This window comes from Protomyctophum parallelum (genome assembly GCF_964188405.1).
Source record: "Protomyctophum parallelum genome assembly, chromosome: 1".
Classification (NCBI taxonomy): Eukaryota; Metazoa; Chordata; class Actinopteri; order Myctophiformes; family Myctophidae; genus Protomyctophum; species Protomyctophum parallelum.
The window spans coordinates 15,104,183-15,119,929 of NC_139697.1; the positions used below are offsets into that span (position 1 = coordinate 15,104,183).

Consider the following 15,747-nt stretch of genomic DNA (forward strand, 5'->3'; position numbering starts at 1 on the left):
AATCGAACAGCTGCCTTCGTACTCCAAACAGACATACAGTCGAGTCACAAAGATACCAGTTGCCGCGAGCGGCAGGAGTCCTTTCCTGGTTTTTAGACAGCTGGTGGATGGATGCAGTCAAACATACAGACATACACACGCAGCCAGTCATTGGAGCGGTTAGGCGCAGCTCAAATAAAGTGGGTGAAATTATAGTTCCCAAAGAAAACAATCACACTCGTGTGAAGTGTGCGGCGCTGTCATCATCATACGTACAGAGAGAAGAGAAGAGAAGAGAAGAGAAGAGATGTATTTGAGCGGTGCCAAACCACTCCAATGACTGGCCGCGTGTGTATGGCTGTATGTCTGTCTGTCTGTCTGGAGTACGCACAGATGCAAAGCCGACTTTTATCCTAAAAATGATTATTGGCATTATGGCATACATTCCATTATAATGGGGACCCGTCCCTACCTCCCTTGGCTGTGTGTATGTCTGCATTATGGGGACCAGTCCCTACCTCCCTTGGCGGTGTGTATGTCTGCATTATGGGGACCCGTCCCTACCTCCCTTGGCGGTGTGTATGTCTGCATTATGGGGACCCGTCCCTACCTCCCTTGGCGGTGTGTATGTCTGCATTATGGGGACCCGTCCCTACCTCCCTTGGCGGTGTGTATGTCTGCATTATGGGGACCCGTCCCTACCTCCCTTGGCGGTGTGTATGTCTGCATTATGGGGACCCGTCCCTACCTCCCTTGGCGGTGTGTATGTCTGCATTATGGGGACCCGTCCCTACCTCCCTTGGCGGTGTGTATGTCTGCATTATGGGGACCCGTCCCTACCTCCCTTGGTGGTGTGTATGTCTGCATTATGGGGACCCGTCCCTACCTCCCTTGGCGGTGTGTATGTCTGCATTATGGGGACCCGTCCCTACCTCCCTTGGCGGCGCGGCCCTCGTGCGACAGTCCCACGGTGCGTCGTCCTACCACCAGGTAGGCCAGCCACAGCAGCCACAGGAAGAAGGCGGCCTTGGCCAGCGTACCCAGTTTGCGTGAGCAGCGCCCCCTCATGGCGCGGCTGCCCCGGGGTCGCTCGGCGCTCGCTCCGCCGCTGGTGTCAGGGTGTCCGCTGTCCTCCCTGGACACTGCAGCCCTCGATCTGATTGGCCCGGCCGGGGGAAAGGGAAACAACAGAAACGTCATTCATTACCAGTTGTGTAATTCAGGGGTTCTCAATCTCAAGGCTGATTAGGCCCACTGGTAGAGCCTGACCAGAGCCTTTTGTGGTGGTTCTGGAGAACCGTGGGTCCGACCGACTCGATACCGGGCACTGCACTCCCTGTGGGGGTGTGGAACGCGTGTGTAGAATATGAAGTCGGTGGGGCGAACGGTTCTCGAGTTACGTGCATTACAACCGTACACACACACACACACAAACACACACTCACACACAACCATACACGCACGCAGAGACGTGGCGCATTTATAGTAGGATTTTGAGGTACTTTTACTTTACTGGAGTATTTCCAATACTTTTACTCCACTACATCTCTGATCCAAATGATAATTGTAACCGTAACCCCCCCCCCCACCACCACCACCACCACCTGATAGATATATTTGGTCTAGTTTGTGGGTGAATGGCCTTTTGACCTTTTGACCTTTTAATCTAATTGCCCTGTGACTGACATTTGATGTCCGGCTGTCCCACTGACTTTAAAATAGTATGGTTCTGAGTCTCGATAGTAATACTTTTCCCCAAGCCAGCGTTGGTAGATAAGAATTGTTTTGTTTTCGTTGGCCATAACACCCAGCCTCTGTGTTTTTGCCCTTGAAAGTTAGTATTCGCTCTGACAGACTGGTAAACTGCCCTGTCTCCCCCGGTTCCACTAAACTGATATTGCAGGTTCGGACTATCTCTGCCCCGTGAGATAGTTCCTGTGTGCAATATTCGTGACGTCTTGCATTATCTGTCCATTTGTTAACAAATATGTTTTTTAACCTTGTTGTTCAACACATTTTCTGGTGTATTGATTACGGTATGCTATATCAACCCTGTTCAATTTGAACATGGGCAGAGATCGTTGTGAAACGCTGTCCGGATTAAAGTTCTCAAACTCTGCCCGAACCCGACCAGCCCCGACCAAGCCCGACCCGACCCGACGTTTTAGGGCCGGGCCGGGCCCAAAACATATGCTAATTAGTCGGGCCGGGCCGAGCCTCGGGCTCTGTGATTTTCCGCAATTTAAGTGTTATTATATAGCAATTCTGTTATTTGTGTAATGTGATTGTGTATACATGTATGTATTTATTATGAAGAGCCTATTCTAACGTGAGTTACATACATCCTTTATTTCGATAAATCCGTTGATCTCCATTCTCACTTTTACACTGAAACACGGCGCCGCTGCGCTGCCATTTAGTGCTGCTTTTTTTTTCTCTCTCTTTTTTTTCTGTCGGGCTTTTGTCGGGCTTCGGGCTTAACATTATGGCAATTTTTAGGGTAGGGCCGAGCCTCGGGCCGACCCAGTTAGGGTAGGGTCAGGCCGGGCCATAATTTTTGGGCCCGTTGAGAACTTTAGTCCGGATGACATGTCTTCTTCTCTCCCGAAACAATGGTGAATATATCTGATCGAACCTCCCTCTAAGTTCTGCGAGTCTGAGTTCTCTTCTTGTGTCTGTCAAATTCATTCTAAGGTATATTGGTTAACTCTGTTATACTCTGACTTTTACTCATTATAGCCTAAAAGGTTTTTATAACCATTTCTGTAAAGTTACAAGCCCTCTGCTTCTATTCTGGTAAAGAGTATTTATGGTACTTAGATTACTTTCTAGAGTATTTATTCAGTTCCGGTGCTCCAGAGCTCTCTCTAGCTCTAGCTCTCAAGCTATCGATCCTAAGCTATTGTTTATTGATATTTATACAGTCCTAATACAGTCCTTGCATTCTAGTCATATGGTAGATAAATTTATCCATCACCACCCTTAAAACAGTAAGAGCACATGGAAGCATACTAAAGGAAATACACTGATCTGCAGTCTTGACAGCCAGAGATTAGAGCAGCAACCGGGGCGGGAGAGAGAGAGCGAGAGAGAGAGAGTCACTCATCTACACTTCACGTTAAGAGTGTAATCACACAATTGTGTCACATTAATATTGCAGGCCCTACGCCTACAGTGTGCTTTGTGCTAGGCAAGAGGATTAGCAGAAACATTGATCCCTCTCTCTGTCTCTCCGTCTCTCTGAGCGCGGGCACATATACAACGTGCAAAGAAGTGGCAAGAAAGCGCTTGGAGCCGGCGTCTCTTCTTCCTGGTTTTTAAACAGCCGGTGGATGTGCTGCTTCAACTTGTAGCGTTGGCAAAGCGTTTCTGCGCAGCAGCACCACCAACTGTTTAAAAACACGGAAGAGACGCCTGCTCTAGTCTACACAGCTCTACGCGTTTCTCTCTCTCTCTCTCTCTCTCCCCCTGCCTCTGGGGCATTGATACCAGTGTTGCCAGATTTTGCAACAGAAACAAGCAACCAGGTCTATAAAATCAAGCCCAAAAGACCATCCGTTTAGCACCTTTAAACCTAGATATACAGTATACAATACATCGGCAATCTGCAAATAGCCAATGAAAAGAAATATTGACAGAAATGTCAAAATGGGTAGAATGTTTTATTTTAACAACATCTTTTATGGGGGTCTCTCTCTCTCCAAAAACATGTTCATTTGGTGGTCCTTGACATGAAAATGTCAAGGACATGTTTTCCAGCGCTGGCTCCACTGTGTCCCCCAACAACCGCCGTTCACAAAGGACGCTATTAAAGTAGCGCGTCATCATCCGTCATGTCCATTTCTCCCAGTGTCTGTTCACGGCTCACTTTAATACCTCGGTTGTGTGCCATGTCACGCACACACGCGCACACACACACACACACACACACACACACACAGTGGATGTGTGTGCGCGTGCATGCGTGCATTTATACTATACTTGTGAGGACCAAATGGTTAATTTATGGTTACAAAAAGACGTTTACAATTGGCAACATATATACAACATTATTCAGAATTGGAGGTTAGGGTTTAGGGTTATTAGGATTAGACATTTAGAGGCTATACATAGAGGTTCAGGTGGGTTGGGGAAAATAGTTGTAGAAAGCTTGTAGAAATGCAAATTTAGGGCAAAATGTAAAAAAATAGAAATGGCATTCGTAAAATCGCTCGCAAGTATAGCAAAGCAATACAAAATGCTGCGCAGCGTTGATGATTCATGGGTGCCCGGGTGATTCATTTGGGTTTGGCACAGCCTATTATGGGAGAGAGAGAGAGAGAGAGAGAGAGAGAGAGAGAGAGAGAGAGAGAGAGAGAGAGAGAGAGAGAGAGAAAGAGTCTATAGACACACACATCACACGCAGGCAGCGCTGCATTGTCAGGCCACCAAGTGTGAAGAGGAAGGCAGGAAGGCAGACTACGTTTGCACAGGAGAAGAGGCCGCTTGCCCTGAGGCGGCAGAGGCAGTGCAGCTCTTTATGCTCAGAACCCTGGCTGACTGGCTGGCTGGCTGACTGGCTGGCTGACTGGCTGGGTGGGTGGGTGGCTGGCTGGCTGACTGGCTGGCTGGCTGGCTGGCTGGGCGGGCCACTGGCCAGAGGACTGACTCTGGGAGTCCTGAGGTTACTAAAATGGATAGAAGGAAGGCCCCTCTCTCTCTCTCTCTCTCTCTCTCTCTCTCTGGGGATCTGCGAGCACAAAACACCCTTTTATTTAGCAGCCCGGCGTCACACCTTCCTTCATCACTGCTCTGAATCAGATACTATAGCCGTGGTGAGAGAGGGGGGGGGAAGAGAGAGAGGGAGCGAGGTCTGTGACAGAGGGCTTAAGATGCAGCCTGAGCCTCAATCCTGCCCCACTTTTTTGTCTAAGTGGCACCGCAACAACAAAGAGGGAGAGAGAGAGAGAGAGGGAGAGGGAGAGAGAGAGAGAGAGAGAGAAGCCAACGACGGATAAGGTTTGCATTCGTTCTCCAGTGCAGGTTTCACCCTTTCTTTCACCTAAAACATTTGGAGTGTGACTCAGAAAAGAGAGTGGCCATCTGGAGTGTGACTTCAGAAAGCAGTCGATGTCGGGGCAGACTCCATATTCTAACTCTTTGTGTTTCTTTTTATTAGATTAACGGCTATATTTGATCACACTAGACTAGACTACAGCATCGTACAAAAGCATAACAACTAGCAGATCCAACAAGATGTGCAGATCTGCTACTTTTGCTTAAAATAATAATAATCCTGAAAAAGTAACAATTTTGGACATATGATGTTTCCACCCGACAGAGACAATATTATAATCTAAAGAGTGTAACAGGAAGGCCCCGTGAGCGTGGTCGAGTGCTTATAGCCGACAATGTATGAGAGCTTATACAGAGCAAAGAGACAGATACCTTTCAACATGTTAATAACAGCCTGCACGTGTGTACGTTATGACAAGCCTATATGAACACAAAGACAGGCACATTTCAACATGTTTAAGTGCATAATAGCAGCATACTGTACGTAGAGTGGTGGAAAAAGTAAGTCAATATTGCAATGTAAGAAATAATCTCTGTTAAAAGGAAAAGTCAGGAATGCCAAATTTACTTGAATGATAGTACAAACGTACATCAAAATGTAGTTTGCATAATGTCCCATTTCACAACTTTTCAAATGTATACAACGAAAAATAATCTTTTGAAAAGATTGCATATGTGTTGCATCACATAACATTGTGGGCTATTTCCAAACGGCCGAAATGTATATAGGGTTGAAATGGAACTGTTTTGTAATAATAATCTAAATCTACAAAGTAACTACTGTATAGTAACTGAACTTGTGTAAGTGGAGTAAAAGTACAATATTTGCCTCTGAGATGTAGTGGAGTAGAAGTTAGTAAGTACTGATAAATGGAATACTTTAGTGAAGCAAAATCACCTCAAAATATTTAAGTACAGGACTTAAAATGTGCTTCGTTACTTCACACCACTGCATACTTGCATAGCCTTAATTATGTCAATTATGTGAACTTGCGAGCCAAGAGAGATGCATTTTTCAACACTGTTGTTACGTCGTTATGTTGGACAAGCGGGACAGAGCCGCATGATTAGCCCTGCTCAGTCTGGGATGCTTCCCCGTTTTTCCAACCCGATTTCGCACCAGTGAGGGGAGGGAGGGGCTAGCCCACATCGGGTAAATGGTAAATGGTGCATTTATATAGCGCCTTTATCCAAGGCGCTTTACATAGATTGTGCATTACATTCACACATTCACACACACACATTCATACACTGATTGCGGCGGAAGCCATGCAAGGTACCAACCAGCACATCAGGAGCAATTTGGGGTTCAGTGTCTTGCCCAAGGACACTTCGACATGTGGACAGGAGGAGCCGGGATTCGAACCGCCGACCCATGGATCATTGGACGACCTGCTCTACCTCCTGAGCCACAGTCGCCCTCTGGGCCCGCCGCAGTCAGCCCACAGAGAAGTCAAGCACAACTAAACGGACCTGTGCTTATGACTCATATGATGCTTATTATGTCACCCATGAAACAAACAACACAAATAAAAACTTTGGACAAAACAGAAAGCCCAACACGAGGATAAAAAGGAAACATTCAGTTCAGTCCAAATGTCCAGTTTGCTAATTCACAACTACTACCAATACTTTGATGTTGAAACTTCAAATTTGTATTTCTCTAACTATTATAAACATTCACGAGAGTAGCATACAAATAAAATGTATGCAACGGCTATAATAAATTATACTAATTGGTCAATAAAAGTAAAATAATATAGCCTTTCCATAGGAGTATAATTATATATTTGTAGTAGAATACAGCTAGTAGCATATTAAGTTATATGTAATAACTAAAATGTTATAGTGGCTATAGGCTATTATGGGAATTATTGTACACTAACTCGTTTACCTCAGAGAATGTTTTCATTCTGGATGAAACCATAAAACGGCCTATGGTCTAATCTAATGGAATAAATGGATGATCAAATGCACTTGTATTGTTATGTTAGTTTGTTTACTGTCGAGTGAGAAAACAATGTTGCACATTAAGCTAATTATCTGGGGACCCCCCCTCAAAATAATATGGGGAGCCCACATGGGGGTCCCGACCTCCAGTATTGGACGTCCCTTGACTCAAATACACCAGGAGTAAGGCCAAGGTGTGGACAAGGACGGTCGGACACACGCACACCGCACAGACGAACAGTCTGGTGAGACGTAGGAGGACACTAGGCAGGAGGAGAACCATAGTCCTAGAGACCTCCCAGTGCCTGATGTCCCCCAAGAACACACAAACCATAGTCCTAGAGACCTCCCAGTGCCTGATGTCCCCCAAGAACACACAAACCATAGTCCTAGAGACCTCCCAGTGCCTGATGTCCCCCAAGAACACACAAACCATAGTCCTAGAGACCTCCCAGTGCCTGATGTCCCCCAAGAACGCACAAGGCAGAGAGAGCTTCCTGCTAGTTCTGAAAGGACAGTGGGCGGGTCCGTGGGGGGGGGGGCCCTGGACACGGCGGTCGCTGGGGTGTGTGGTCAGCGCTGGTTTTCTGCACCTGGCCGGCAGGTTTATTCGCACTTCCCTGTTGGCTGGGTGTGGCTCTCGCCCTCCCGGTGCTGGTTGCGCCTCGGTGGGTGACGGCGCCCCTCCGTGGACTTGTCTATAGCGGGAAGCCTGGAGGAGAGGGGCAGTGACTTGGCCAATCACTGCTGACCCGCCAACTGGAGAGTGTAGTGGTTGAGGGTTGAAACACTCTAAGAAGGTTGGAGACCACCTGATGACCTCTCCTCCAGGCCAAGGCTTCATCCATTAGACATGGATTATATTCACATCTTTGATGTATGTACAAACGGAACCACTTCTACACCGTGGCATGCACCATAGACCATGCACCATAGATGCAACTGGAGCTGGAACTTCACGGGTCAAATGCAGAGAACAAATGTCACTGTTTCAATTTACAATTTAGGCATTTAGCAGACGCTCTTAATCCAGAGCGACTTACATTAAGCAAGAACAAAAAGCATGGGAATACATCACATAAAAGCATTTATCATGAAACATGCGTAAGCTAAGAAAGTAACAGTGGAATATCTATATATAATGAAACTATACATATAAACTATACATATATACTACTATGCTATACATATTTACTATGGCGTGCTATGACTATATACAATGCAATTATAGTGCTGTCTACATAACATGCTATAAGTCTGTATCAAATGCTATCTAAGTCTACAGAAATGCTATCTAAGGGGGTAGGGTAAGTGCTATGGGCCATGATGGTCACTGTGTGACAAATCGTACGACTTTGAAGTCAACGAGAGCCGGTTCGACCAGCTCGCTCTCACACACACACACAAACACACACACACACACACACCCACCCCATGTGGGCTGGGTGTGACAAGACAAGACTGCTTACAATGCCCCTTCACCGTAGCTACTAGCTGGCGCTGTTAGCCTGTTTCATCATCAGGAGAGTCCTGAGAGATGGGCGAGTCAGCTTTAGCCAAGACAAAAAAAAGGGGTGGGAAAGAAAGACCTGCCATCTCCGCTTTACTTCCTGTATATCTGCGTGAAGTAGGTGGCCACCTATTTAGGAGACCGGAAGCATGTTTGAGTTTATTATAAAATTCCAATGGAAGAGTGAAGTCAGTGAACCTGAACACAAATCAGGAGATAATCAACTTTATGAATTATATTATTATCAACCTTTCTCTGTCCCAGAAACACACTCTTGCGTTGCGGGATCTATAGCACGTCATCGGACAACATTCGCGAGACCAGACTGCTAGCTGCCACCCACTTTAGGAGACCATTTTGGATCTGTGTACCCCTTTGGCGGGTTTAGTTTCAACCCGCTGTCACTCTCACGGCAGGGTGGTTGGTCTGTCGTGGGACGACTGGTTTGCCACTGAACACCCCCACATCTGCAGTACCCAAGTAGTAAGTACCCTTTGAGAACGGCCACATACCGATGGAGAGAGTTGACTCACTCACTGTAAACGACCCCCAGAAGTTACAACAGCAGCGCGGACAGACAGCTCTTGGTGGGGTGGGTGATGATTACATTTGGTGTATACAAGAGAGAGAGAGACGGAAATAGATGAGTCAGTCTTGGCAAGTGTAAGGGATGTTGGACACACACACACACACACACACACACACACACACACACACACACACACACACACACACCCTCACACACACACACACACACACACACACACACACAAAATTCACTGACAAACCAAAGCAAAAGTATCCTGGCCCCACTAGCCCACAGGGCGATAACATTTAGCTATGTCAACTATACTTGCATTAGCTAGTACTGTTTGGGTTACCTAGATATTATACCTCAGGACAATTAGTTTAAGGTCTAAGTAAAGACAAGTAAAAATTTGACGGACTATAGCCTCGAAGTTTAAAAACATGGGTTGCAGATGTTACTAAAAAAGTGTGGTAGAAGAAAATAATTCAAGTAAGATTGACTACTAGTCTCGCCTAGTGCACATATTATAATCAAATTAAAGACCAGCTAAAGTTAGACTGACTAGTCTCTAGGTTCAAAAACACAGGTTGCAGATGTCACTTAGTGTTGTAGAAACTAAAGTTGGATGGGGGAGAAAAAGAGAATCTCTAGTGTTATCATCTGTCTGTCATTACTACTAGAAAAGAGACAGACTGAAATTTGGGACAGAGAGAGAAAAGTTCCAGAATCTGTCATTAAAGCCCTGACATCCAACCATCCACACACAGCTGAGCAGCAGACGGCCACTCCTGACTGGGTACACCCAAACATACCCGCGTCAAGAGGCGGAAAGCAAGCGCTGCCCCTAGACTAGAGCATGCCTCTCTTCCTGGTTTTTAAACAGCTGCATGGATGGAAATGACGCTCGCGCGTCGTGTCTGCAACTTGACGTGTCGGCAAAAGAATATGAACGGTTTGCCGATGAGTCAAGTTGCAGCCGCGTGCGAGCATCATTTCGCTCTAGGCGCTTTATTGCCGCGTATGTTTGGGTGTATCCACTGTGTGTGTGACGCAATAGCAGTGATGGAAAAAGCATTCACATTGTTTACTTAACGCATTTTTACCTGAGATCAGATTCTAAAAATGTTGATAGATTTTTCAAAAATAGCAGACCTACGCGCTATGAGCTTGTAGATATGCTATTTTTCAATAGCTAACACCAAAAGGGGTTCCCGCCCAAAATGGGTTAAGTAAACGTATCAATACTGCAATGTAGAAAATACTCCAGTCCAGAATTCAAAATATACTTTAGTAAAAGTACAAAAGGTATAGGTATAAAAATATACTTAAAAGTACCAGGAGTAGAAAGTACTCACACGTTTTCAAAAGTATACATTCATTGTATACAAATCTTTAGAAAATAGACGATCATACAAGCTCACAATGGATTGCATTGCAACGCATTGTGAGCTTGTAGATTGGCTATTTTCAAATGGCCGAAATATATATATATATACATATATAAAGTATATACCTGTATACGACTGAAGTGCTTAGTGTGGTTTGTTTTTACAATAAATAAAAAAGTAACTAGTAAACATAATTCCTCTGAGATTGAGTTGCACTGAAAAAGCCCAAGTACTGAGAGTAAATGCTGAAGAAAGCAAATATACCTCAGAATTGTACTCGAGTACAGTACCTTGGGTACATGTACTTAGATACTTTACACCACTGCACAAGAGAACAGACACAGCTGAGCAGCAGACAGCAGACTGTGACACACAACAGTGTCGCCAGATTTTGCGAGAGAAACAAGCAACCAGGTCTAGGGAAACAAGCCTAAAAAAAGCAACTATTACTGTGGGCCACGTGGGCACCTTAAAAACCATTATACAGCGTCTCATTGAAAATAGCAGATCAAAAGCTCACAGTTTAGGTCGTCTACCAGCTTACACAAATCTGTATGGGAGGTAAAAACTGGCACAAATTGTTTTAAGTCTATGTAGGAGCCATCTAATTTGATTTCACATATTTGTGACTAAATGGCGCCCCCACTGGTTGCCTTGGAAAATGGCACCATGGTTCCCTTTAATTAAGCCACAGGCCCACAGCTGTGGAGGGTGGAAAGATGCCAGTAGTAGAGATACAGATTTCAACAGATCGCACACATCGCACAATACAGCACAGTTTAAAGAAAGAAAGAAAGAAAAATACTTTATTATTTGTTTATTGAACCCTGCGCTCGTCTGTTTTGAGACCTTTTGTTTAGTTTATGTCTGGAGCCTGTTCTTGTTTTGTTTGCCCCAGTTCTATTTTGAAACCTTTACACTCACGAAACACAGACTCCTGCCATAATATCAACCTGTTGCCGTCATCATCAATCAGCATCGACAAACAAGTGAATAACAAAACGGCGCCCAAGTCCCAAAGTGTGAGCACGTTGAACCGTATATCTCTGTTGTAACAAAGAAAGGCATATTGGCCCTACAGTCTACGGTACGGACAAATTCATATTATACATTTGGAGGTCTTTGACATGAAAATGTTTAACAGCGGGAGAACAACGCCGAGCAACACATGAATTTCATTGGCTATCGCCTAATCGCCGGACGATCCCGCCCAAAAGATACATTATTTTCATATTTTCGGGCGACGTTCCTCCGCCCACTTTTCGACCATCGCCTGTTCGCCTCGTCAGTAGTCGCCGGGTCCCGTTGACAAATAATGCACTTCTGGAAAATTCATCTGGCTGTTGCCCGCTTTTAAAACACACTGTAAGAGCCACTGGTTTAAACGACATTAGGAAACCCTAATGAGCCCAAATAAGCAACTGTGCACTTCAGAAACAAACCCAAATAGAATACCGAAGTCCTGACGTCACTTGCTCATCCCCTGGGTTGCGGAAGTAATATATCGATGGAGAATAACATTGGGTCATCTCAAAATCGTCGCATATATAAGAATTGTCTCTGCGATATTGTCGGAGAGGTGGCTCTGTATCGTTTACAATAGTCATCCACTCATATTTGACACAGTATCTTTGGCTACTGCCAGACAGTCGCTTCAAGAAGATGCACGATGCAGCTAACAGCTCGCGTCTCTTCCGGGTTTTTAAACAGCTGGTGGATGGAAATTAAGCTCTTTGATGCGTCGGCAAAAAAACGGAAATGCTTTGCCGACGCTGGAAGTTGCAGCCGGCGCGCACGAGCTTCATTTCCATCCACCAGCTGTTATAAACACCCGGAAGAGACTCGTGCTGTAAGCTGCATCTTCTTGAAGCGACAGTCTAAGTACCCTTTCTGATGAAAATGTAACTAATTCAGCTGCAGTACCCTAGCGTTTGCTCGCCGTCAGTTGATTCTTCATATCCATAATGAGTGAAACAGCTGGGATATGTATTTATATTTTTGGAACACAGATCTTATTTGAAGTCTAAAAGACTACGGGAATTCAGAGGGGAGGGGGGGGGGCGTGACCCAGGTGGGATCATTGGGATGTGTAAATTACGTCAGACTTCGGTGCTCTATAAACAACTACACTTTAGAAACAAGGCCAATAAGAAACTATCACTTTAGAGAGAGCCCCAAATAAGCACGGGTATTGCATATAGCCGGGTGGGGCATGGATCTCCAACTTCCATCGTTACAGCCTCGGTGCTCTGTAGCCGGGCACCGGTCTAGTAAGTAATGTATAATACCAGCTTGTCAGGAAAACAGGCCAATACCGCTTATAATGAGCAGACATGGCAACACAGCTCACAACTGAACAGGATGAGAAGAACTCAAATGAAACCATCCCCACTATGCAAATAAAGTGAAGTGGCTCTCAAACTCTTTCATGTGAACTTCAAGGACCCCGAAATTGATATTATACCCCCGACCCCTGAAAAGGTTATAGCCTATGCTATGTGCCAGGGAGACCCCAGAAGGCAGAAGAGAAGATTCATTAGCAAAAATATTATTATTATTATTATTATTTTTCATAAACGTTCATGACACCAATTGTAGGCTATTCATGATATGGGGTGCCAACTTGACGGAGACCATAATACTAAATCCCTTAATATCTGAAATGACATGGGCAGAAACAACTGCTTTCGGTGGGGGGGGGGGGGGGGGGGGGTCACGAATTTCGATACAACACCAACGCCGCACAGAAACAAGTTACTCAGGAAGTCTGTGGTTATACATTAACAAAAAAGTCACGTTGAAAACTGTTGCAGACATCAACACATGTGATGCGTGGCAATACCACACTCATGTATTTAATCAACAGCAGCGACGCCTAAACATTGATTACTGTACCACACAACCTTCCTCTGAAAAGCTGCAGTCGAAGTTATAGTTATAAAAAACCATGCCCTTACCGTACCTTTATTGATCACAAGCTACATTCTTGTGGCTCCATGTTTGAGTTGTTGTGGTTCTTCTTCTGACTTATAATGTCACTTTGTTAAAGCTCAAAGCTCTCTCTCTCTCTCTCTCTCTCTCTCTCGCTCGCTCGCTAGCTCTCTCTCTCTCTCTCTCTCTCTCAGTCTGGAGTCACAATCACATTGGTACGAATCAACACCTCCCATAGCCCGGGGGGGTGGTCGGCTTCGCTCTGATTGGCTTAGACTGGTTGTCAAGGCAATACCTTCTTTCTTTCTTTCTTTCTTTCTTTCTTTCTTTCTTTCTTTCTTTCTCCCCCCTAACATAATTGGAAGTTCATTATTAACAAACTATTAATTAAGAGTAATAAGAGGTACAAGTTATTGAGCTTAGTCCAGTTACCCTGGGTAAACATGGTAACTTTGCTTTGCTTTACATACTAGTACTATTTGTATAGCCTCTTCAAAGTTCAAACAAGAACAGAGCAGGCTGTTGTTTTACACATGTCTTAGAAAAGTTTGTAGCTGCTGGTTGAGTTTTTGTTTGTTTGTTTAACATAATTTGTTTAATTATGACTTTATTATTTTATTGTGAAAATCGCGACGGTTCACCTCTGGCTCTGGGTTCACCGAGTGACAGCCGTGCAGCGGTTGACCTGACGACCCGCTGGCTAGCCAATCACAGTGCGCCTGTCCCCCCAGGCCATGGGGCTGTTGACGCTATACACATTATTCTTGTTTGCAGATGTCAGCAATGTCTATGGTCAGCATCACCAGCATAGGCTACACTACATGTATACATACTGCCACCACCACACCACATCCTCCTACAGACAGACAGACAGACAGACAGACAGACAGACAGACAGACAGACAGACAGACAGACAGACAGACAGACAGACCGACCGTGTTGGGTCTGTGAGGCTAAATGTCATCATGGTTGATAACCACTGTCCTGCAGTGCAGAGTACAGACAGTGGTGGTCAAGGACACAAGTAATGTTGAGGTATTTTTGAGGGGCCCCGGCCTAGCCCTCCCTCACACACACACACACACACACACACACACACACACACACACACACACACACACACACACACACACACACACACACACAGAGAGAGAGAGAGAGATAATGTATACCCATAGCGATTTACTTTATACTATACTATTTCCAATTGTTAATAATTTTGCTTCTACTTATTGCATGTCACAAGCAAACATATCTGTCCTCACTTTATCCTCAATACGTCAGCCAATCAAATCGCTATGGGGTACACACAAACACACAAAGCTAGGCATAGATGGGGCTAGAGCCCCTCAAAAATTGAAAGTTTGTCAACGTTATTAGAGCTATAGGTGTCACTCGACGTACCCCACACTTCCAGTCCCAGGAGAACCATTATGTAGTTAAAAACCTCTTATCTCGTTTTATTTTTTAAATTTATTTTCTTAATTAAACGCCCTACTTGATCGTACTACAGCATGACACAAAAGCAGATCCACAAGCTCGAAACGAGGCGCAATAAAGTGATGTGTTTCGACCGTGTAGATCTACTACTTACACTTAGGCCTACTACTTTTGCTGCTTTTGAATTAGAATTTTGGACATGATGTGGTTTCCACCCGACAGATACAATGTAAACTCTGTTATTATAGATAGGCCTATAGTGAAATAGAACGTAGTATTGGACACAAACGTCGCCGTCTTGGTTTTTCAAGTGCTGAAAGTGTGATTGTAGAAACATGAGGACGTCTCATGCAGCACCACCAGCTCTGTCAGCTGAGCTACTGTAGGCTATAGCCTCTGGCAGGAACGTTGGAGAGAAAGATCACATGGTGCTCGATTTACGCTAAAAGGTCTTCCTTTGCCCGTGAGAGGGGTAGCAGGGGACTGAAAACATATCATCTGCAACTGAAAAAATAAATCTGTCTGTCTGTCTGTCTGTCTGTCTGTCTGTCTGTCTGTCTGTCTGTCTGTCCGTCTGACCTGTGTATAACGCTGATGTATAGCCTAATCCCTACCCCTGCCTCTACATTGAGGCGAATCGATATAGCTTTGTTTTTCCACCTCAACAATAACTGAAAGTAATAACTGAAATATTACAACCTCATTATGTGGCACTGGATGACGGATCAAATGCATCTATTATTGAGCCATTTATTTTGTATTGTTTTACTTTAAACCAAGTCTCTCCTGTTTCCTGTAATAGAGAGTTAGCCTATACTATCAAGCAGAAGACACATCTCATTAGCTCAGAACCAGCTAGGCCCATTTGAATAGGGTGACATTTTTATTTCTTACAATAGCCTCATACAATAGGCACAATACAGCGAACAAAGGGTAGAGGTGCCAAACCTGGGAGAACATTTCT

General features: G+C 44.9%; 1 protein-coding gene across 1 annotated transcript in view; it reads right to left on the reverse strand.

Moving 5' to 3' along the window:
* Positions 1–13,513, reverse strand: part of poc1bl (POC1 centriolar protein homolog B (Chlamydomonas), like) — a 39,599-nt gene extending 26,086 nt beyond the window's left edge. The window contains exons 1-2 of the mRNA XM_083766006.1: positions 13,374–13,513; positions 912–1,135 (exon numbers count right to left, since the gene is read on the reverse strand). Coding sequence (XP_083622132.1) covers positions 912–1,047 — 136 coding nt within the window. The 5' untranslated portion in view covers positions 1,048–1,135; positions 13,374–13,513. The remainder of the gene's footprint in view (positions 1–911; positions 1,136–13,373) is intronic.
* Between the last annotated feature and the right edge of the window lie 2,234 nt (positions 13,514–15,747).